This window comes from Nyctereutes procyonoides, unplaced genomic scaffold, assembly GCF_905146905.1.
Source record: "Nyctereutes procyonoides isolate TBG_1078 unplaced genomic scaffold, NYPRO_anot_genome, whole genome shotgun sequence".
Lineage (NCBI taxonomy): Eukaryota > Metazoa > Chordata > Mammalia > Carnivora > Canidae > Nyctereutes > Nyctereutes procyonoides.
The window spans coordinates 56,279,515-56,301,371 of record NW_026575043.1 but is presented as its reverse complement, the minus strand read 5'-3'; the positions used below and the strand labels follow the sequence as shown (position 1 = coordinate 56,301,371).

Genomic DNA, 21,857 nt, shown 5'->3' with positions numbered 1-21,857 from the left:
TTTAAGTCCAGGCCCATTATGTCAAAGCCCTGGCTCTTCTCAGCATACCGTCTGCCTCTCTTCCACACCCAGTTTTTCAGGAACGCAGTTCATATGGGTTAGGTACTTTCCTTTTAAATAATACTGTTGGTTGGTTTGCATGTGCTGAAATGTGAAATACGGCAAATTTCTGAAGAGTGAAAAATCCCGTCATGTAATCTCTGCTTTGAGTCATGGGTGTGTCTGTCCACTTAGTACCTCGCCTCCCTGGGAATACAGTCCCTAGTTCAGCAGAGGGCTTTTGCTGGGAAGACAGCAAATAAATTGATGGATGCCCTAAAGGACTCTGACCTCCTACACTGGAAACACAGCCTGTCAGAGCTCATCGATATCAGCATTGCACAGAAAACGGCCATCTGGAGACTCTATGGCCGCAGGTGGGTCTTCAAGCAGACTGTCAGGGCTGTAGGGCCATGAATCCTTCTAAAGATGAGCAGAAGCTAGCAAACTGGTTCTGTGAAAGGCCAAACAGACAAGTCATTTTCCCCTTTGATGACAGTTGTATGTACAGAGGATTAAAGAAAATGATCATAGTCTTAAAACACTATGTATTTTGTACAGACTTGGTAAAGTTCTTTCCTGTGCTCATTCTTTTTTACTCCTCCCAGCTGCCCTGTGAGGTAACTAGTAGGTAGGCTCCATTCCAGGATGTGAAAACGCAGGTTCACACATCTAATCTGTCCATGATCACAAATGTCGTTTAGCAAGTGACAGAGCCAAGCCTCAAACCCAGCTTCTCTGGCTCTGAGCCCTATGCCACTGTGATCTGAGACACCTCTCTTCCCGTCCTCAGGAGGCAAGGGCTACAGTTGCTCAGGTTGAACTTTCCTGTTAATCAATATGTGTCCTCTGGAGTATTGCCGGCCTCAAGCCTAATTTTCCATTTGGCTTCCTTTAGCTTAGAAGTATACTTCTGAACTAGGTTTTTAATCCTGGAGCCTTGTCAGTACCCTACCTTCTACCTAGACAATCTGCTGTTTCTAGGAATCCAGTAATGAAAGGAAGTGTTTGCTTTACCAGTTGTGTTTTTGTATACTTGAGATAATTTTTTGGCATGATGTGATCTGAGACAGCTGCAAACACTGGCCACTGCTTACATTGCCAGAGCAGCTGGTGCCAGGATGGCATCAGGTCTGAATTTCTCCGTGAAAACTAATTAACACACTGTGACCACAGGAAAATTAGAGGCAGTCAGGGGGTCTGGAGCTTGGAGCTCCCTCCTGCTCGTGCCATAACCACTGCATGTTTCCTTTGGAGCTGCACCCCAAGGGTGCTTTTCTGCTTTCCTTGTGCTGAGGGTGGGATAGCTGACAGTGGGAAGCAGCTGCTCCCACTAAGCCAGAGCCTGCAGAGGGACTTAATTTCCTTCCATTTCCCCTTAAGATAGTTGTAGGGTGTGGCTGAAGGGCAGCCTGGGTCTCTTGACTGAAGGGAATTCCTGTCCATCTCCTCACCCAGCACCATGGCACTGCAGCAAGCCCAGATGTTGCTGAGCATGAACAGCCTGGAGTCCGTGAATGCGGGTGTGCAGCAGAACAACACAGAGTCATTTGCCGTCGCCCTCTGCCATCTTGCAGAGCTGCACGCAGAGCAGGTAGGCAGGTAGGTGGGCCTGCGTGCTTCTGGAGCAATGGAGGCTCTGGCATGTCTTGCCTCTGCTGCTTGAGAAAAGCACGGAATAGGACTTGGACAGTCCTGGTTGACTGCAGAGGGTGTAAAGGTGAAATCCCATTGGTGGAAATGGATTGTGTGTGGGGTTTATAAAGATTGTTGAACTTGGGATCTCTTTGCGTTGACAAAGGGAATGAATGAGAGGTCAGCTATTTCCATGTAACACATGGAATAAAAAGGAGCCTTTGAAATTTAAGGTATGTTTATAGGAGATGGGAAAGCCACAGCAGTTAATATTAAGCCTCCAACACAAGTCTGATTGACTCCAAAAAGGAGCAGTGGGAATTGGATGCAACCTTGACTTACAGCCCAAGTAATTCTACAAATTATCTTTATAGGAGATTGATCAAAGGATCTCTCATGCTGCTCTGGGCTTTCTCTCTCCTTTGCTCCAAAATGTCTTCTTGCATGGGAAAGAAGTCAAGGAAACCTTTTACCCAAGTCCTCTATCTCACTAAGCACTGCCTTGGCACTAAGTGCATTTCCTTGATCTGTAGCTTTTCTCCACTTCTCTGTGATGTCCATTATTGTTAGGTTGTATCGTAGCACTCAATGTTTCCTAATCTGCAGCCTAAAGATCTTTGGATGGTATCTACCTTTTTCAGAAATCTGTAAATACTTCCCTCTACTAATTGGTATTTTAGCATTTGACAATCCTTTAGGTATCTGTTGTGACGAAGGGGATGAATGGGTTCTGGCTGATGGGTCCCACATGCACCTCCATCAGCTGCCTTCTTCCTGCACCTGGGAGGCATTGCCCATGTTTCCTGATGTCAGAACGGCAGCCAGCTGCAGCTTCAGCCAGCTTGCTTTCCCCCAGGAATCTGCACATTCATCACTTTTTTTTTTTCCCCATCTTAATGGCACTGGAACCTCTTTAATATCTCTTTTCCTCTCCTGGTACCATGGTTAAGTGGAGCATTTGGTAATGGGTGAGTTATTGACCCTTCAGTTATTGGTGTGAGCCTCGTACGACTTTTCTTCCCCCAACAACTTTATTGAGATAACATTCATATGCTATACTGTTCACTCACTTTAAGTTACCCCATATATATGGCTTTTTTTTTTTTTATGGCTTTTTGAAGTCAGATTCTCCCCACTGACCCCAGCCTTAAAATGGGTAACTTCCTTTTAGTTCTCTTTGAGTTATGTAGGGTAGAAATGATTTTGTTTTTTCCTTGCTGGACTGAAAACTTACTTTACAAAAATCTTGGTCTTGGCTTGATACTTAAGCCTTGAAACTTTCTCCAAAGCTAGTTATTAGAGTTCTGTGATTTTTCCTGGGAGATTTTTCCTGTGTTTTGGATCTGTATTAGTATTTCCATCTTCATTTCCCTTAGATCCCTGGGCTTATGTGAAGAAGCTGCTGACCCCCACACGACCTGGCTCCAGTGGCCAGATGTGTTGGGAAGCCTTAGAATTACACTGCTAGACACTAGGCGGTGGCCTCTTTGTTTCAATTTAGTGCCTCCCCCTCTTTCCTCAACTTGCCTTAGCAAGACCTTCCTAGTGCTGGAACATCAGCCAGGTAGCTATACCCATGGGGCTGATGATTGTCACATTTTTAATTGTATAGGTTAGATAGGCACCTGGGAAATTAAGCTTAGCCAACAGTAGAGAAGGCACTTTTATCATGCGTCTCCATTTGCTCCTTTATTTCCTTTGTGTGTACTTCAGATTGTGTTCTAGAATTGATCTCCAAATAAACTGGGTGCTGCGCTTTGGCGTGGCAGTGACAGGAGTGTGGGTGGAACCAAAAAGAAGTTACAAGCTCTGAATTACTGTTTCTGACCTTCCTCCTGCAATCCAGAGGAAGCACTAGGACAGCCAGCCCCCTTTTTCCTTTTGTATAATTCTAGACCATCTGGTATCATTCCTCTTCTGGCCTCAGGAGAGGCAGGTCACAGTGGGAATGTTTGTGGGTCTACTGCAGTGTGTCTGTCTACTTGGCCTGAAAGTTTGTTAACCCATCTCAATCCACATCCCCAACTCACTATGGCAGTCAGAAAAATAATTGGTAAGACTGGCCAGATAAAAATCATAAGAATAAAAAGATGATTGACCTTTTATTGTAATTCAGTGTAATTTCCACTTAATTCACTTCAAATAAAAGTTCACTTGCAGGGGATCCCTGGGTGGCGCAGCGGTTTGGCGCCTGCCTTTGCCCCAGGGCGCGATCCTGGAGACCCGGGATCAAATCCCACGTCAGGCTCCCGGTGCATGGAGCCTGCTTCTCCCTCTGCCTGTGTCTCTGCCTCTCTCTCTCTCTCTGACTATCGTAAATAAATAAAAAATTAAAAAAAAAAAAAAAAAAAAGTTCACTTGCAGTATCATTGAACTTCTATATAGACAGAAGGCTTTTCACCTAATCAAAGGATTGGGACAAATTGAAAAGCTTTTGGATAGTCCATAAGAAACATTCTAATGACATAAGGGTATTTAAAAAAAGACACAAACGTGTATTTACATAAAAAACATAAATGAAAAACAAAAAACATAAATGACCAAAAAACATGAAAAATTTTCAGTCTAGTCATTAAAGAAATTAAAATTGATACAGTAAAATACTAGTTTTGCCAGTCAAATAGGCAATCCTTAAATACTGTGGTAGGAGAAAGTCACAGAGTGCTGGTATGAAAGTTTGCCGCACATTTCCAGAGGGTAGTTTAGTAACGTGTATCATAGGGCTTAGAAGTGCCTGCCATTTGACCAGCCAGTTCTACCTCAAAGGTCTTATGCTGAGGAAATGATTTGAAAAGTGGACAGTTATGCAAAGGTGTATATGAAATTAGAAACAACCAAACTATCCCAAATTAGGTTATTTTGATGTGTCATAGTTTATTTACTTAATAAAATACTATGATATAGCTTTGTATTTGTGAACACTGAAAAGATTGATTAAAAAAATATTTGAGTGCCTCCCATGTAGTAAACACTGTTATAGGCAATTTACAGAAAAAGTGTGTATAGTGTGTATGCCAGTTTTTAGAATACATGTATGTTTTTATGTGCATAAGAGAAGTTTATTTTTATTTTTTAAAGATTTTGTTTATTTACTCACGAGAGACACAGAGGGAGAGGCAGAGACACAGGCAGAGGGAGAAGCAGGCTCCCTGCAGGGAGTCCAATGCAGGACTTAATTCCAGGACCCTGGGATCACGACTTGAGCCAAAGGCAGACAGACGCTCAACTACTGAGCCACATAGGTGCCCTGCATAAGAGAAGTTTAGAAGGATATGTGCCTAAACATTCCTGTGATTATCTTTGGTGAGATTGAAATTTGTCTTTTTCTTATCATTTTAATTAATTAATCAACTTATTTATAAGATTTTATTTATTTATTCATGAGAGACACAGAAAGAGAGGCAGAGACACAGGCAGAGGGAGGAGAAGCAGGCTCCACACAAGGAGCCTGATGCGAGACTCGATCCCAGGACTCCGGGATCAGGCCCTGAACCAATGGCAGATGCTCAACTGCTGAGCCACCTGGGCGTCCCTATCGTTTATATTTATTTTGTAAGCTTTTTCCTAGAGTGAACATGCATTACATGCATATGTAATTTAAAAAAAAAAAAGTTTTTTAAAAATTTTTATTTATTTATGATAGTCACAGAGAGAGAGAGAGGCAGAGACACAGGCAGAGGGAGAAGCAGGCTCCATGCACCGGGACCCCGACGTGGGATTCGATCCCGGGTCTCCAGGATCGCGCCCTTGGCCAAAGGCAGGCGGTAAACCGCTGTGCCACCCAGGGATCCCTTAAATTTTTTTTTTAATGAACAAATGAAATATACTAGAACCTTAAAAAAAATGACCTCTTGATGTAGGACAGCCTGTGCCTTGTGTCTTCCAGGGTGCAGCACTATGAATAAGGTGAATCATAGTGACATCCTATGAGTGGTGTGGCAGGTGTGATTTCAACATAGGTGTGCTCATCAAATCATGTGTTTCTGCTTAGGGTTGTTTTGCTGCAGCTTCGGAAGTGTTAAAGCACTTGAAGGAACGATTCCCGCCTAATAGTCAGCATGCCCAGGTAATCTGCCTTTGCGTGTATTGGATTTATTTCCAAAGAGACCATGTCTACTGTATTGTTGTCAAAGCGGAGTATTTTAGGGTCTCCCCTCAGTTTCTTGTGTCTGGGTTCCTTTCGGTGTCATCTGTGCATTGAGGTGTATATAGGTACGTACCAAACTCTACACTCTGTTCAAAAGGGCAGAGAAATAAGATTTATTTATTTTATTATTATTATTTTTTAAAAGATTTCATTTAGTTATTCACGAGAGACACAGGCAGAGGGAAAAGCAGGCTTCCTGCAAGGAGCCCGATATGGGACTCGATCCTGGATCACGGGATCTTGCCCTGAGCCAAAAAAGACGCTCAACAACTGAGCCACCCAGGCGTCCCAGAGAAATGATTTAAATATTTATTTAGGGAGCTTTTTTTCTTCCTGTCCTCATGGTTTTAAATTAGGATTCCTTATATCTCTAACTGTATGGATCATCCGCGTCCATGGCTAGATGAAGAATTAGGTCTTAGTTTGGTGTTTTCTCTTACTTGGCAACTCCAGTCTTTTCATCTCAGAATTAAATGACCTGCAGGAAGATGTTGTCCCCAGAAGGAATTAATTTTATAAAGCACTCCCAGGCCCTCTGTTCCTTTTTGCACTGATGACTGTCTCTAATGGGGCCGAAAAAGCTATTACACGGACATCTTCTTCCTGCCTTTACCAAGTTTAGTCTTCATTGGATTAGAGAATTTGAAATCCTAAGAGACCATGGCCTGGCAATCTCCTACTGCTGGTCCCTGAGGCTGCTTTTCCCATAGGTTGTTGGCTCCACTGCACTGGGTATGGTGTGGGTGCCTATCTGCATGTGAAGTGTGCTGGGGTCTCATTGCTGCTTTCATCAGGCTGAGATCTGAATGCAAAGTGCCTAGCTGTGAAGATGGTATGCAAACAAAATAGAAGATAGCACCTAAGGATGATGCAGAAAGAAAGAGTTAAGTGTAGTTCTGTAGCAGTGCTAATGCAATGGAACAGTTTGGTTTATAGACCTAGCTGTTTAAAAAAAAAAAGGCAATTTAATTCACAGTTCACAGAAAAAACATATATGGCCAATAGCTATATAACAAGATGCTCTGCCTGACTGGCAATTAGGAAAATAAAGGTGAAAGCAATAATAAGCTCTTTCATTAGCTATAAGATTGGCTAAAGGTCAAATACCCAACAGCACCAAGTGTTGGTGAGGATGAGGAGCGACAAGTAATGTCATATGCTACTGGGGGTGGGGGTGTATAAATTGGTATGACCTGTTTGGAGAACAAATGGGCACTGTATTAAAATGAAGGTGCATATGTCCTACAACCACATTTCCACTGCTTGCTGTTGACTTGAGATAACTCTTGCACCAGGAGAGATGTTTGAGAATGTTGATTGCAGCATTGTTCAGAAGAGTGAAAAATTGGTCCTACCTAAATACTCATCAATATAAGAATAGATAAGTTGTCCCATATTTATGTAATTGAAAACTATTCATGGGTGAAAAGGAAGAACTAGAGCTACTTGTATTAATATATAGAAGTCCCAGAAAAATAATGTTGAGTTTAAAAGCAAGTTTTCAAAAGATACATACAGTATAATAGTTTTTACCTTATACAAAATTTAAAAACATACAAGAGAACTTTCTGGGCTCAGATCAGACCTCGTTTGTGGTTACGTGGCTAAATGGACCAAGAAGATTGGAATCATCTGTAAATACCTGACCTGTTATGGTGCCTCCCTCAGGAAAATGTTGAAGAAGACTGAAATAGGCCAGCACACCAACTACTCTTGCTCCTTCTGTGGCAAAACCAAGATGAAAAGACGAGCTGTGGGGATCTGACACTGAGGTTCCTGTGTGAAAACTGCAGGGGGGTGGGGAACTGACCTGGACCTACAGTATACTTCTGCCCTCACAGGAACATCTGAAGAAACAAAGTCAAAGACCAGATAGAAGCTCTACCTTTTGAAACATTGCTAGCCTTAAAGGAGTTAATTTATGTAACAAAATTACTTTGTGTTGTTGTAAATTTATAAATGTTCCAATTTGCAGTACATTGATTTCACTTTCTGAAAAGACTTGGAAATTAAAAATCCTTCTAATTTTTATTGGATAAAAACATACAAGATCATACTATATGTTGTTTAAGGGTAAGAATATATGCTATAGGGCAGCCCTGGTGGCGCAGCGGTTTGGCGCCGCCTGCAGCCCGGGGGTGTGATCCTGGAGACCTGGGATCGAGTCCCATGTCCGGCTCCCTGCATGGAGCCTGCTTCTCCCTCTGTCTGTGTCTCTGCCCCTCTCTCTCTGTGTCTATGAATAAATAAATAAAATCTTTAAAAAAAAAGAATATATGCTATAAAAGTATAAAAACATGAATGGGAATGATAAACATCAAATCAGGTGCTTACTTTGGACAGAGAAAGATAGGAATGGAATTTGCAAAGAACTTCAGTAGTATGTGATAGTATCTGAGCAAATAAAGCAAAATTGTCGTGATTTGACAAGGTTGATGATTGGTACACATGTGTTATTTTAGTCTCAGTGCTTTTTCACAACCTTGAAATATTTATAAAAAACATGTTTAAATCTCAAGAAAATGTGTATTAATTGTTGTAAGGATATTTGCTAAGCAAGCCGGAATATTTTTGTATCTCTGTTGAATGATAAGGTGAACCCTTGACATTTTGTTTTGTTTTGTTTTTCCTATTAGCTGTGGATGCTATGTGATCAAAAAATACAGTTTGACAGAGCAATGAATGATGGCAAATACCATTTGGCTGATTCACTTGTTACAGGAATCACAGCTCTTAATAGTATAGAGGGTGTATACAGGTAAGAGACTTCAAGAACTGCAACCCCAGGATGCAGTAATTCTAAAATTGCTTTATTCTCATTTGTTTAATTAAAGTTAATTTATTAACTTTAGCTTAGGAAAAAACTTTTTTCCCTGTTTATTACCTATTTATTCCAGGAAATTAGGAAATAAAGATAAGTAGAATGGACAAAATAAGTATTACCCAGAGATAATCACTAACATTCTGATATTGATAATTCCAGACTTTTTTGTTCTTGCGCGCGCGTGTGTGTGTGTGTGTGTGTGTGTGTGTAGGGGGAGGGGTATATATACACATGGGCTTACACACACACACACACACACACACACACACACACACTTCTTTTTTAACAAAAATTCTATCAGGCTAAGTTCTTCCCTATGGGAGGTTCACAGTCTAATTGAGGAAATAGAAACTCTAACGCTGAGAGTGACTTTACTTGTAAAACACCAGCATAACCATTTGTGTTTATTTTGTTTCTTTGTCAGGAAGGCAATTGTACTACAAGCTCAGAACCAAATGTCAGAGGCACACAAACTTTTACAAAAATTGTTGGTTCATTGTCAGAAAATCAGGAATACGGAAATGGTGATCAGGTGAGGAAGGTTTCCTGAGCATCTCCTGCAGGTGGTCCTTTGTGCTGGATGTTCTCATCCCATGTCTTCCTCTTTGTGGGCAGTGTCCTGCTGTCTGTGGCAGAGCTATACTGGCGATCTTCCTCCCCGACCATCGCGCTGCCTGTGCTCCTGCAGGCTCTGGCCCTCTCCAAGGAGTACCGATTACAGTACTTGGCCTCAGAAACGGTGCTGAACTTGGCTTTCGCTCAGGTAAGCTGATATCTGTTTTTATAGCACATATTTGTGAGTCTGTTATTGGTGAGTCTGTTATTACTTTGGGGTTTGGAAAAGGATGATGATGAGCTTTGACTTCATAATGGTGAAGTCTGGGAATGTAGTCTCATGGTCAAGCCCTCCCTGGAAGTCTCAGGTTGTGAACTCCATGACAAGTTGACACCTCCCAGTAGCACTAGCTGTACTGAGCTGTGTATTTAATAAAGGGGGTGCGCTTCTTCATTGAGAACACTTGTGTCACATTAATGATTTAGCTGGCCCAGAGCTGTGCTTGATTAATAAGGGGATAAATAAAGAAATGAGGAAGTTGTATGTTTATTGAAAGATTTTGGAAATTGTGTTTTATGTGTTTTCTATCTCCCGCTGAGGAATGTGAAGGCTGGGAGAAAAGGGACCTTGTTTTCTCACTGCTGTGTCCTCTGGTACATAGTAAGACTACACATAGTAGGCTTTTAATAAATATTTAGTGAATGAATGCATTTTGAACTCACTGGCACTAGAGGAATTTACTAACTAAAGCAGAGATTCCCTAAACCATGCATTAGAATTAATTGGGAAGGGCAGCCCGGGTGGCTCAGCGGTTTAGTGCCGCCTTCAGCCCAGGGCCTGATCCTGGAGACCCTGGATTGAGTCCTAGGTCAGGCTCCCAGCATGGAGCCTGCTTCTCCCTCTGCCTGTGTCTCTGCCTCTCTCTCTCTCTCTCTCTCTCTGTCTCTCTCTCTGTCTCTCATGAATAAATAAATAAATCTTAAAAAAAAAAGAATTAATTGGGAAGATTTTAAAAATATCTACATATCTGGCCTTGCTTTGAACACATGGAGTCAATCTCCAGGGAAGGAGCACAGGAATCTAATGTTTTCCTTTCCAGCTTCTCTACTGATTTTTTTTTTTAAGATTTTATTTATTTATTCATGAGAGACAGATTGAGGCAGAGCCACAGGCAGGCAGAGGGAGAAGCAGGCTCCATGCAAGAAGCCTGACGTGGGACTCGATCCTGGGTCTCCAGGATCCGGCTCTGGACTGAAGGCAGCGCTAAACTGCTGTGCCTGGATTTTTTTCTTAATAAAGATAAAAATACAAAATAACTTACTATTTTAATCATTTTAAAATTCACAGTTCAGTGGTTTTAAGAATATTTTAGTGTTTTGCAGCCATCAACACTGTTTAGTTCCAGAATATTTTCATTACTCCAAAGAGGAATCTTGTACCTGTTAAGTAGTCATTCCCATTTCTCCCTCCCCCTGAACTGGCAACCACCAATCTACTTTCTGCCTTTGTGGGTTTGCCTATTCTGGATATTTCATATAAATGGAATCATACAATACCTGGCCTTACATAGTCTGTCTTCTTCACTTAGTGTAATGTTTAGGAGTAGAATTGCTGGGTCACATGAGAATTCTGTATTTAATTTTTTGTGGAACCACCAAACTGCTTTCCACAGTACTGCAGCATCTTATATTCTCACCAGTGATGTATGAAGATTCTGGTTTCTCTGTGTCCTTGCCAGCACTTGTTATTTTCCATTTTTTTATTATACCCATCCTAGTATAAAGTTCTACCTATTGTAGTTTTGATTTGCATTTCTCTAATAACTAATGATATTGAGCATCTTTTCATGTGCTTATTGGCCATATATATATGTTCTTTGGAGATATCTAAGTCCTTTACACATTTTTCAGTTGGGTTATTGTCTTTCTGATGTTCATTTGTAAGATTGTTTTGTATATTCTGAATACTAGACCCTTATCAGATATATGATTTCTGAATATGTTCTCCTGTCCTCTGAGTTGTCTTTTCACTTTCTTGATCATGACCTTTGATGCACAAAGGTTTTAATTTTGATGAAATACAATTTATCCTTTTTTTCTTTTGTTGCTTATTCTTATGGTATTCTACTTAAACTGTTGCTAATCCAAGTTCATGAAGATTTATACCTATATTTCCTTCTAAGGATTTTAATAGTCTTAGGTCTTACATTTAGGTCTTTTTATCCATTTTAAGGTAATTTTTGTATATGGTGTGAGGTAAGAGTCCAGCTTTATTCTTTCACATATGGATGTCCTGGTGTCCTAGCACCACCTGTTAAAAAGACCATTCTTTTCCCATTGAATGGTCTTGGCACCCTCGTCAAAAATATTGATCATGGACGTATGGGTTTATTTCTGCACTCTCAATTCTACTTCATTGATCTCTATGTTTGTCGTTATGCCAGTACTGTTTTGATTACTGTATCTTTGTATTAAAATTAAAATCTGGAAGTAAGAGGGATGCCTGGGTGGTGCAGTTTGTTGAGCATCCAACTCTTAGTTTCTGCTCAGATTATGATCTTGGAGTCATGAGATCCAGCCCCCTGTTGGGCTCTGAGCTCAGCAGGGAGTCTGAGATTCTCTCTCCCTCTCCCCATTTCACTCCTGCTTTCTCACTTTCTCTCTCCCTTTAAAGTAAATCAGTCAGTCACATCAGTAAGTAAGAGGCCTCCAACTTTGTTCTTTTTCAAAATTGTTTTGGCTATTGGTGATCCGTTGCGATTCCATATGAATTTTAGAAAAGCTTGTCCATTTCAGCAAAAATGGTATTTGGAATTTTGATAAGGATTGTGTTGAATCTGTAGATGCATCTGGAGAGTGTTGCCATCTTCACAATATTAAGTCTTCCAGTCCATTAACAGGATGCCTTTTATTTAGGTCTTCTTTAATTTCTTTAACAATCTCTTCTAGTTTTTAGTGTACAGTTCTTAGAGTTTCTTATTTAAACTTATTCTTAAGTATTTTATTCCTTTTTTTTTAAGATTTTTATTTATTTATTCATGAAAGACACACAGAGAGAGAGGCAGAGACACAGGCAGAAGGAGAAGCAGACTCCACGCAGGGAGTCTGACGTGGGACTCAATCCCGGGACTCCGGGATCATGCCCTGGGCCAAAGGCAGGCACCAAACTGCTGAGCCACTCAGAGATCCCCTATTCTTTTTGATACCATCACAAATGGAATTTTTAAAAAAGATTTTATATATTTATTCATGAGATACAAAGAGAGAGACAGAGACATAGGTAGAGGGAGAAGTAGGCTCCCTGCAGGACCAGGACCCCAGGATCACACTCCGAGCCAAAGGCACTCAGCAACTGAGCCACCCAGGTGCCCCTATCATTAATGGAATTTAAAAGATTAATTTCATGGGGCACCTGGGTGGCTCATTTGGTTAAGCATCTGACTCTTGGTTTCAGCTCAGGTAATGATCTCAGGGTCTTGGGATTGGACCCTGCATTGGCCTCTGTGCTCAGCACGGACTCTGTTTATCCCTCTCCCTCTGTTCCTTCCCTGCCTTGAATAAACAAAATCTCCAAAAAAAATTTATAAAAAATTAATTTCTTTTTTTTTTTTTAATTTATTTATGATAGTCACAGAGAGAGAGAGAGAGGCAGAGACATAGGCAGAGGGAGAAGCAGGCTCCATGCACCAGGAGCTCGACGTGGGATTCGATCCCGGGTCTCCAGGATCGCTCCCTGGGCCAAAGGCAGGCGCCAAACCGCTGCGCCACCCAGGGATGCCCAATTTCATTTTTGAATTGTTTGTTGCTAGTGTATTGGTCTTACATCTGCAACTTCGCTGAGTTTAATACTTGTTATAGGTTTTTAAGAATTTCTTTAGAGTTTTCTATATATAAGATCATATTATCTGCAAATAAACAGTTTTACTTCCATTTCAATTTGAATGTCTTTCATTTCTTTTTCTTGCCTAATTGCACTGGGTAGAACTTCCAGAACAGTGCTGAATAGAAGCGGTAAGAGTATACATCCTTATTTTTGCTTGATCTCAGTAGGGGGGTTGATTTCAGTCTTTCATTGCTTTTTTTTTTTTTTTTAATTCATTGGAGACAGAGAAGCAGAGACACAGACAAAGGGAGAATCAGGCCCCTCTCAGGGAGCCCGATGTGGGACTCAATCCTGGGAGCAGGATCATACCCTGAGCCAAAGGCAGACTCTCAACTGCTGAGCCACCCAGGCATCCCTCGCCTCGGTCTTTCATTGTTAAATATGACATTAGCTGTGAGTTTTTCATAGATGCATCAGTATTAAGTTGAGGAAGTTCCCTTCTACTCCTGGATGTTTTTATCATGAATAAGTGTTGTGAAATGTTTTTTCTGTTTTGTTTTTTTTTTAAAGATTTTTATTTATTTATTTTTGAGAGACACACAGAGAGAGGCAGAGACACAGAGGGAGAGGCAGGCTCCCCATGAGGAACCTGATGCAGGACTTGATCTCAGGACCCTGGGACCACCACCTGAGCCAAAGGCAGAAGCTCAACCACTGAGCCACCCAGGTGCCCCTATTTTTTCTGTTTCTATTGATTAGATCATGTGGGAATTTTTCTCTTTATTTTAATGTTTTTTTTTTAATTTTTATTTATTTATTTATGATAGTCACAGAGAGAGAGAGAGAGAGAGAGAGAGGCAGAGACACAGGCAGGGGAAGAAGCAGGCTCCATGCACCGTGAGCCCGATGTGGGATTCGATCCCGGGTCTCCAGGATCGCGCCCCGGGCCAAAGGCAGGCGCTAAACCACTGCGCCACCCAGGGATCCCTCTTTATTTTATTAATAGGGTGTTTTACATATAGATTTTTGCATAGTGAACTGTTGCACTCTTGGGATAAATCCTACTTGGTTATGATGTATGATCTTTTAAATATGCTGTTGGATTTGATTTACTAGTATTTTGCATCTGTATTCATAAAGAATACTGGTCTGTAGTTTTCTTGTGATATCTCTGTCTAGCTGTATTAGGGTAATAGTGGCCTCATAAAGTGAGTTAAAAAATGTTCCCTCCTCTTCTATTTCTTGGAAGAATGAGAAGGGTTGGTGTTAATTCTTCTTTAAATGTTTGGTAGAATTTACCATTGAAGCCATGTGGTCCTGGGTTCTGTTTTGGAAGTTTTTTTTGTTACTCATTCAGTTTTTTTGGATATCCTTTACTTGTTATGGGTCCATTCAAATTTTTTTTTTAAGGGTGGAGCCCAGTGTGGTGCTTGAACTCATGACCCTGAGATTAAGACCTGCTCTGAGACTAAGTCAGATACTCAACCGACTGAGCTACCCAGGTGCCCCCCGTTCAAATTTTCTATTTCTTCTTTTTTTTTTTTAGATATTTTTTTTAAAGATTTTATTTTTTTTAAAGATTTTATTTATTTATTCATGAGAGACAGAGACAGAGAGAGAGAGAGAGAGAGGCAGAGACACAGGCAGAGGGAGAAGCAGGCTCCATGCAGGGAACCCAATGTGGGACTCGATCCCAGGTCTCCAGGATCAGGCTCTGGGCTGAAGGCAGCACTAAACCACTGAGACACCTGGGCTGCCCTTGGGCTGCCCTTCTATTTCTTCTTGAGTTAGTTTTGGTAATTTGTATCTCTCTAGAAATTTGTTCATTATATCTAGTTTAATTTGTTGGCGTACAGTTGTTCATTCTTATATATTCTTATATAATCCTCTTTTTTTTCTGTAAAGTTGTTAATTAACTCCCTACTTTTATTCCTGATTTTTATCATTTGAGTCTTCTTTCTTTTTTTCTCTTGGTCAGTCTAGCTAACAGTTTGTTAATTTTCTTGATCCTTTAGTTTCATTGATCCTGTTGTTTTTCTCTGTTTTGTTCATTTTCACTCTAATAATTATTTCCTTACCTCTGTTAGATTTGAATGTAGTTTGCTCTTTTTTTAGGTTTTTTTTTTTTAAGTTTTTTTTTTTTTTTATTTGAGGGACAGCGAGTGGTGGAGGAGAGAGAAGAGGGGCAGGGGAAGAGGCCGACTCCCTGCCGAGCAGGGGAGCCCAATGCAATGCAGGGCTCAATCCCAGAACCCGTGGATCATGACCTGAGCATGACCTGAGCTGAATGCAAATGCTTAACTGACTGAGCCACCCAGGTGTCCCTCTTTTTTTTTTTTTTTTAAGTTTCTTAAGGTGCAAGTTCAACTTACAGATTTGAGATCTTTTTCTTTTTTAATGTATGCCTTTACATCTATAAATTTTCTTCTGAGTACCGTCTGTAAGTTTTGGATGTTGCATGTGTCTTCATTTCAATGTATTTTCTAATTTGCCTTGTGATTTCTTCTTGTACCTATTGGTTGTTTAAAGATGTGTTGTTTAATTTCTATATATTTATGAGTCTTCTAGATTACCTTTTATTGTTTTCTAATTTTATTTCATGTGATCAGAAAAGATACTTTGTATGATTTCAATCTTTTAAAATTTAGAGTGTTATTTTGTAATGTAACATATGCTCTATCTGGAAGGTATTCCATGTGCCCTTGAAAAGAATGCGCACTCTGCCTTGGTTGGGTAGAGTGTGCTCCCTAACAAGTGACTGTTAGGGTTGGCTGGTTCATAGTGTTGTTCGGTCTTCTGTTTCCTTGCTGATCTGTCTAGTTATTCTCTCCTTAGTGAGTGGAGTACTGGAACTCTCCCAACTTTCGTTAAACTATTTCTTCCTGTGGTTCTTCGCATATTTTGGGGTTCCATTGTTTAGTGTATATATGTTTATAATTGTCGATTCTTCTTCATGAATTGACCCTTTTTCAGTGTATAATGTCTTTTATCTTTTGTAACAGTTTATTTTTTTAAGATTTTATGTATTAGAGAGAGTGTGTGTATCAGAGTGTGAGCCGGGAGGGACCGAGGGAGAAGGAGAAAGAATCCAAAGCAGATTCTGCACTGAGTGCGGAGCCTGATGCAGGGCTCAATCCCATGACTGTGAGATTATGACCTGAGCCAAGAGTTGGATGCTTAACCAATTGAGCCACTCAGTTTCCCCTTTTGTAACAGTTTTTGACTTAAAGTCCATTTTATCTGATATAAGAATAGTCATTCCAGCTCTCTTTTGATTACTGTTTGCGTGGAATATCTCTTTTGTGTGCTTTTATTTTCAGCCTATTTGTCTCTTTTAACCTAAAGTGAGTTTCCTTACAGATAGCATATAGTTGGATGATTTCTTTTTCAAATCTATTGTGCTAATCTGTGTCTTATAATGGAAGAGCTTAATTCATTTAATGTAATTATGGATTTGAAAGGACTTCTATTTTGTTAGTTTTTTTTCCTATATGTCTTACATCTTTTTTGTTCGTCAGTTCCTCCATTACTGTTTCTTTTGTGTTAAATGGATGTTTCTTATTTTGTTTTACTGTATGCTTTTGAGTTTTTTCTTGGTGGTTCCCCTTCTCCCAGTGATTCTTACACAGCAAGAATGATGCTTTGACCCTTTGGAATCACCAGTCTAAGGGATATTGATTCTGAATCTTTTTGTAAAGGCAAAAAACTTTCTAAAGTGTAACTACTTCCTACTGTATCTATCATAATCTGAAATCAGATTGTCACACATTGTTTTCTCGGAGTGTGGAGCATATTAAATGTAGTACATGTCAGGGAGAGCATAAGCCAGCCATGGCTCTTCAGCAGAGAAGAGCCAGAAATAAATCCTTTTCTGTCATGGGCAGTGGATGTGGATGTGTACAGTACCACAGTGTTTCTTTTACAGCTCATCCTTGGAATCCCAGAACAGGCCTTAAGTCTTCTCCACATGGCCATTGAGCCCATCTTGGCTGATGGGGCGGTCCTGGACAAAGGCCGAGCCATGTTCTTGGTGGCCAAGTGCCAAGTGGCTTCAGCAGCTTCTTACGACCCACTGAAGAAAGCAGAAGGTAGGGAGCCATTCAAAGATTGCAAGGCAATACTACTGCAGAAAAAAAATTAAATTTAGGCCCCAGAAGAAGGAGGACACTAAATTTGGGGTGGTATTTAAGTTCTCAAATATATGTTAAAATTTCATGCTGTATTTAAAGGACTTTGACATGCATGCTTGGCATGAAGTTTGAGGGTAACTGAATCCTGATTTTAACCTTACAGAGTGAGGGTCCCAGGCTGAAAATCAGGACTAAAGATCTATTTAAAAACCTCACCCTAGTGTATTTTTTTTTCTTCTCAAAGAGTAGAATACAAAAGTATCTGGTACATGTTAAATCAATGAAAGTAGATGTTCAGTTCTGAAAATTATGTGTGAAATGTTGAGTTAAACATGTGTGATATTTTCCCATTTTCCCTCAGCTCTGGAGGCAGCCATCGAAAATCTCAATGAAGCCAAGAACTATTTTGCAAAGGTCGACTGCAAAGAACAGATCAGAGATGTTGTTTACTTCCAGGCCAGACTCTACCATACGCTGGGCAAGACCCAGGAGAGGAACCAGTGTGCAATGCTCTTCCGGCAGCTGCATCAGGAGCTGCCCTCTCATGGGGTGCCCTTGATCAATCATCTCTAGTGGGAGTATCCCTGCTGGGCCCTCTATAGACTAAAAGATTTTGAACTTCTTTACATCCCCTCCCTCCATGTAAATGATGTACTTGATGTCTGATCAATAAACTGCATTCTGATTCATTTCTCTTATTTTGTGGTTAGAATATACATATTTGTTTTCTCCCCCTTTTTTTTAAAGATTGTATTTATTTGTTTGAGAGAGTGAACATGCAAGAGAGAACACAAGTGGGGAGGGGCAGAGGGAGGGGGAGAAGCAGACTCCCCACTGAGCAGGTAGCAGGGACATGGGGCTTGATCCCAGGACCCTGAGATCATGACCCCAGCTGAAGGCAGATGCTCAACTGACTGAGCCACCCAGGTGCCCCTCCCTTATCTTTTTTGATAGCAAAAGATACCAACTCTTCGTTGATGAACAGCTGTTTTATTAATAAGTTAGTGCAAATTTATGTTCTATCTGAGTAAAGTTGCCAATATCTTATTAGAATCTGTACATACTCTCCATTATCACATGAATTTGTTTAGCACCTAGGCTCAGAGTCAGCTTTTTTGGGTATTGGTAGGTCTCTCTAGGGGGTCAGTATGGGTATTTCTGAGGCTTGGATTTTCCTTCTGAAGCTTGCTTGTTTTGTTGGACTGAGCTGGGGCTTATGATATGCCTGTGTGTCCTCACAAGCACATGAAGGTCCTTGACTGGAGTAAAAGGAAGAGATCTTTTTATGGTTTTTGGACCAATTACAAGAAACCTGTTTCAGTCATGGTATTTGCTTTCTTATCTCTTCCATATGAGTCTATTACTTCTCTCTTCAACTATATAAATGAGGGATGATAATAAGTCTTGGAATTCATTATGAATAAGGTGATGATAAATTAAGAAAGGGTCTGAAGCTCAGAGTTGTGTGGATGCTATCACTCAAATATATAGTATTTCTAATTTATGTATCTCAGCCCTGCAATTAAGGAGGGCCAGCTATTGCTTTGTCTGAATTTATCTTATCCCCCCTGTGTTTGTTCACAGGAAAATCACCATGTTTCAAGTCCAAAACAGCAACAAGGAACCAACCAAATTTTGCAGTTTCTATCATTGGCTCTTTCTCTGTTAAATTTAAACCTTCTGATGGGAAATAATTTATCTCTAGAGCTCTTTGAAACAGTGTAAAACAACTCCCACTCATGGGGTGCATTTGTTGGCTAAAGACAGCTGCTCTGGAAACAAGAGACTCAGTGTCGAGATAGAGACAGTAATTGGTGTGGTGATGTTTTAAAATCTTAAATTAATTTGAAAGGTTATATGTGTAGATGGTAAAAATTAAATATTCTTTTTTTTTAAGATTTTATTTATTTATTCATGAAAGACAGAGAGAGAGAAAGGCAGAGATGTAGGCAGAGGGAGAAGCAGGCTCCAGGCAGGGAGCCTGATATGGGACCTGATCCTGAGACCATGGATCACACCCTGAGCCAGGGGCAGGTGCTCAACCGCTGAGCCACCCAGGTGTCCCTAAAAACTATATGTTCTTAAGAGTTATAGAGTAGAAAGCAATTCTTCTTCCCAGGAAGTAACCACTATTATCAGTTTCTTTTTCTTCCAAATATATTCTCTCATTTGATATCATTTTTGTTCATGTATTTAAACTATAGTCTTTCCAGTCTGGATATGATCTTAATCACTTTGCCTCAACAGAAGAAGTTCCAAGAGATGGGGCAAGTTTACTCAGCTGACCCTTATGTCTCAACATTAAAAACTAGAAATCATCAGACCTGACTAGGACCACCTAATTAATTTGTAGGGCCAGTGCGAAGTAAAAATACAAAGCCTATATTAAGTAGAGGATTAAACCAAGTAAGGGGCGCAGTTTACATGCTCATGAAGTCAGCCTGCCTCACTCTGCTCCCAGCCTGCACGTTCACCCTTGCAGAACTGAATTCAAAGCTAATAGAGAGTCTATGGCCTGCTGCCACCTGTGACTTAGATTTGTTAGTTGATGCCTGTCTCTTCCAGGAAGGAATAGTGGGTTAAATGGAAAGTTGGAAACGTCAGAGTGACCCCCCCACACAGAACTGTCGGTTACAGCTAATTGGCTTTTTTACTGGTGGAGCATTTGGCGAGGGAAGGATCAGAATAGTGTAATTATAGGTGGTTTAACATAAAAGTATAACTAAATGATGATTTGGTTAAATGGAAAATGGTTGGGTGAGCAGGGAATTGAAGCTATACAACCAGTGGGCATTCAGGTCTCTACTAGAGACCTTACAGAGAAGAAAGGTGTGGTGACCCAGGCCAGTGGCTTGGCACGGTGAGAGCTCTATCAGCAGGTTTGGTGTTGAGTATTTCCAGCCCTGAGGCAAGTGGGTACAAATATCTTAACACTTACAGAGTGGGAGGGGGGGCACCTGGATGGCTCAGTTGGTTAAGCATCTGCCTTTGGCTTGGGTAGTGATCCCAGAGTCCTGAGATTGAGCCCCGCATCGGGCTCCCTGCTCAGTGGGGAGTCTGCTTCTCTCTCTTGTGCAGCTCCTCATGCTTGTTTTTTTCTCTATCAAATAAACATTTTTTTTAAAAGATTCTACTTATTTATTCATGACACACACACACACACAGGCAGAGATACAGAGGGAGAAGCAGGCTCCATGCAGGGAGCCCGATGTGGGACTTGATCCAGGGTCTCCAGGATCATGGGCCAAAGGCAGGAGCTAAACCACTGAGCCACCTAGAGATCCCAATAAACATTTTCTTAAAGATTTTATTTATTCATGAGAGACACAGAGAGAGTGACAGAGACACAGGCAGAGGGAGAAGCAGGCTCCGTGCAGAGAGCCCGATGCAGGACTCGATCCCGGGACTCCAGGATCATGCCCTGAGCCAAAGGCAGATGTTTAATCGCTGAGCCACAGAGGTGTCCCAGTAAACATTTTTTAAAGATTTATTTATTTATTCATGAGAGACACAGAGAGAGAGAGTCAGAGACATAGGCAGAGGGAGAAGCAGGCTCCCCACAGGGAGCCTGATGTGGGACTTGATCCTGGATCCCAGGATCACGCCCTGAGCCGAAGACAGACGCTCAACTGCTGAGCCACCCAGGCATTCCACTCTGTCAAATAAATAAAATCTTAAACCCCACAGAGTGTCCTGTTGTAATTTATGTATGTTAACATGTAATCTTTACAACACTCCTAAGAAGTAGGCAATAGCACTAATCCCATTTAACAGATGTAGAAACTGAGGCATGAGGAGGTTAACTTGCTCACCCAAGGTTACACAGCTGGTAGGTTGCAGAACTGGGAATCTAACCTAGTTGTTGCATTACCCTAGAGCTGCCTGTTTCTGGAGTTTTGAAAAGTACTATAATGTTTCCTGTAAACATTCTTTTCCAGTTTGTTGAACATGTGACTGGTGATACCAGTCATCACTTATCTAGTGCCCAGTATAGGCCAGACAACTATGCGAGGTACTTCCACGCATATTATCTCTAATGCTTGTAAGCCAAATACCATTTTGCATTTGAGGAAACAGCCTCTGAGATTTTGCCTGACCCAGCCCCTCATTAATAAGGCTCAGTGAGGATTCAGTCCAGGTGAGACAGGCTTCTCAGTCTTATCACCGGGGCACCTTTGTGTGGACCTGCATGCCTTGAATACCTCTACTTGTTCGGAGTGTTTTATATTTCGCTGTGATGTTTTTGGATGGTTACACTAATTTTTTATTTCTTTTTTGTTTTTTAGAGATTTTATTATTCATTCATGAAAGACACAGAGAGGCAGAGACATAGGCAGAGGGAGAAGCAGGCTCTGTATGGGAAGCCTGATGCAGGACTTGATCCCAGGACCCTGGGATCATGACCAGAGCCGAAGGCAGGCACTCAACCACTGAGCCACCCATGCACCCTATACACTGATTTTTTTTTTCTTTCTCCTAGTACATCTAAGACAAATGAAGAGCTTCTTCATCTATGTCCCTGCAGACTTCTTTTACGCTGTTGTTCATGTTTGAGACTAACAAACATGTGAATCTCACTGCCCATTGAAGGGAAACTTCTCAGGCTCTTTTTCTTTTCACTTTTTTTTTTTAACCAGTGTTTTTCTACTTTCCTATTGAATGGGAAGGAATTCAATTAAAAAGTCTATCTACGATTAATCCTGC

General features: G+C 40.9%; 1 protein-coding gene across 2 annotated transcripts in view; it reads left to right on the top strand.

Annotated features, from left to right (window-relative positions):
* ANAPC5 (anaphase promoting complex subunit 5) overlaps positions 1–17,851 on the top strand; it is a 44,502-nt gene extending 26,651 nt beyond the window's left edge. For both annotated transcript variants that reach the window (XM_055322829.1, XM_055322830.1), the window contains 8 exons: positions 235–416; positions 1,498–1,633; positions 5,666–5,740; positions 8,458–8,579; positions 9,070–9,177; positions 9,261–9,408; positions 16,949–17,111; positions 17,515–17,851. In XM_055322829.1, coding sequence (XP_055178804.1) covers positions 235–416; positions 1,498–1,633; positions 5,666–5,740; positions 8,458–8,579; positions 9,070–9,177; positions 9,261–9,408; positions 16,949–17,111; positions 17,515–17,726 — 1,146 coding nt within the window. In that variant the 3' untranslated portion in view covers positions 17,727–17,851. The remainder of the gene's footprint in view (positions 1–234; positions 417–1,497; positions 1,634–5,665; positions 5,741–8,457; positions 8,580–9,069; positions 9,178–9,260; positions 9,409–16,948; positions 17,112–17,514) is intronic.
* The last annotated feature ends 4,006 nt before the right edge of the window (positions 17,852–21,857 follow it).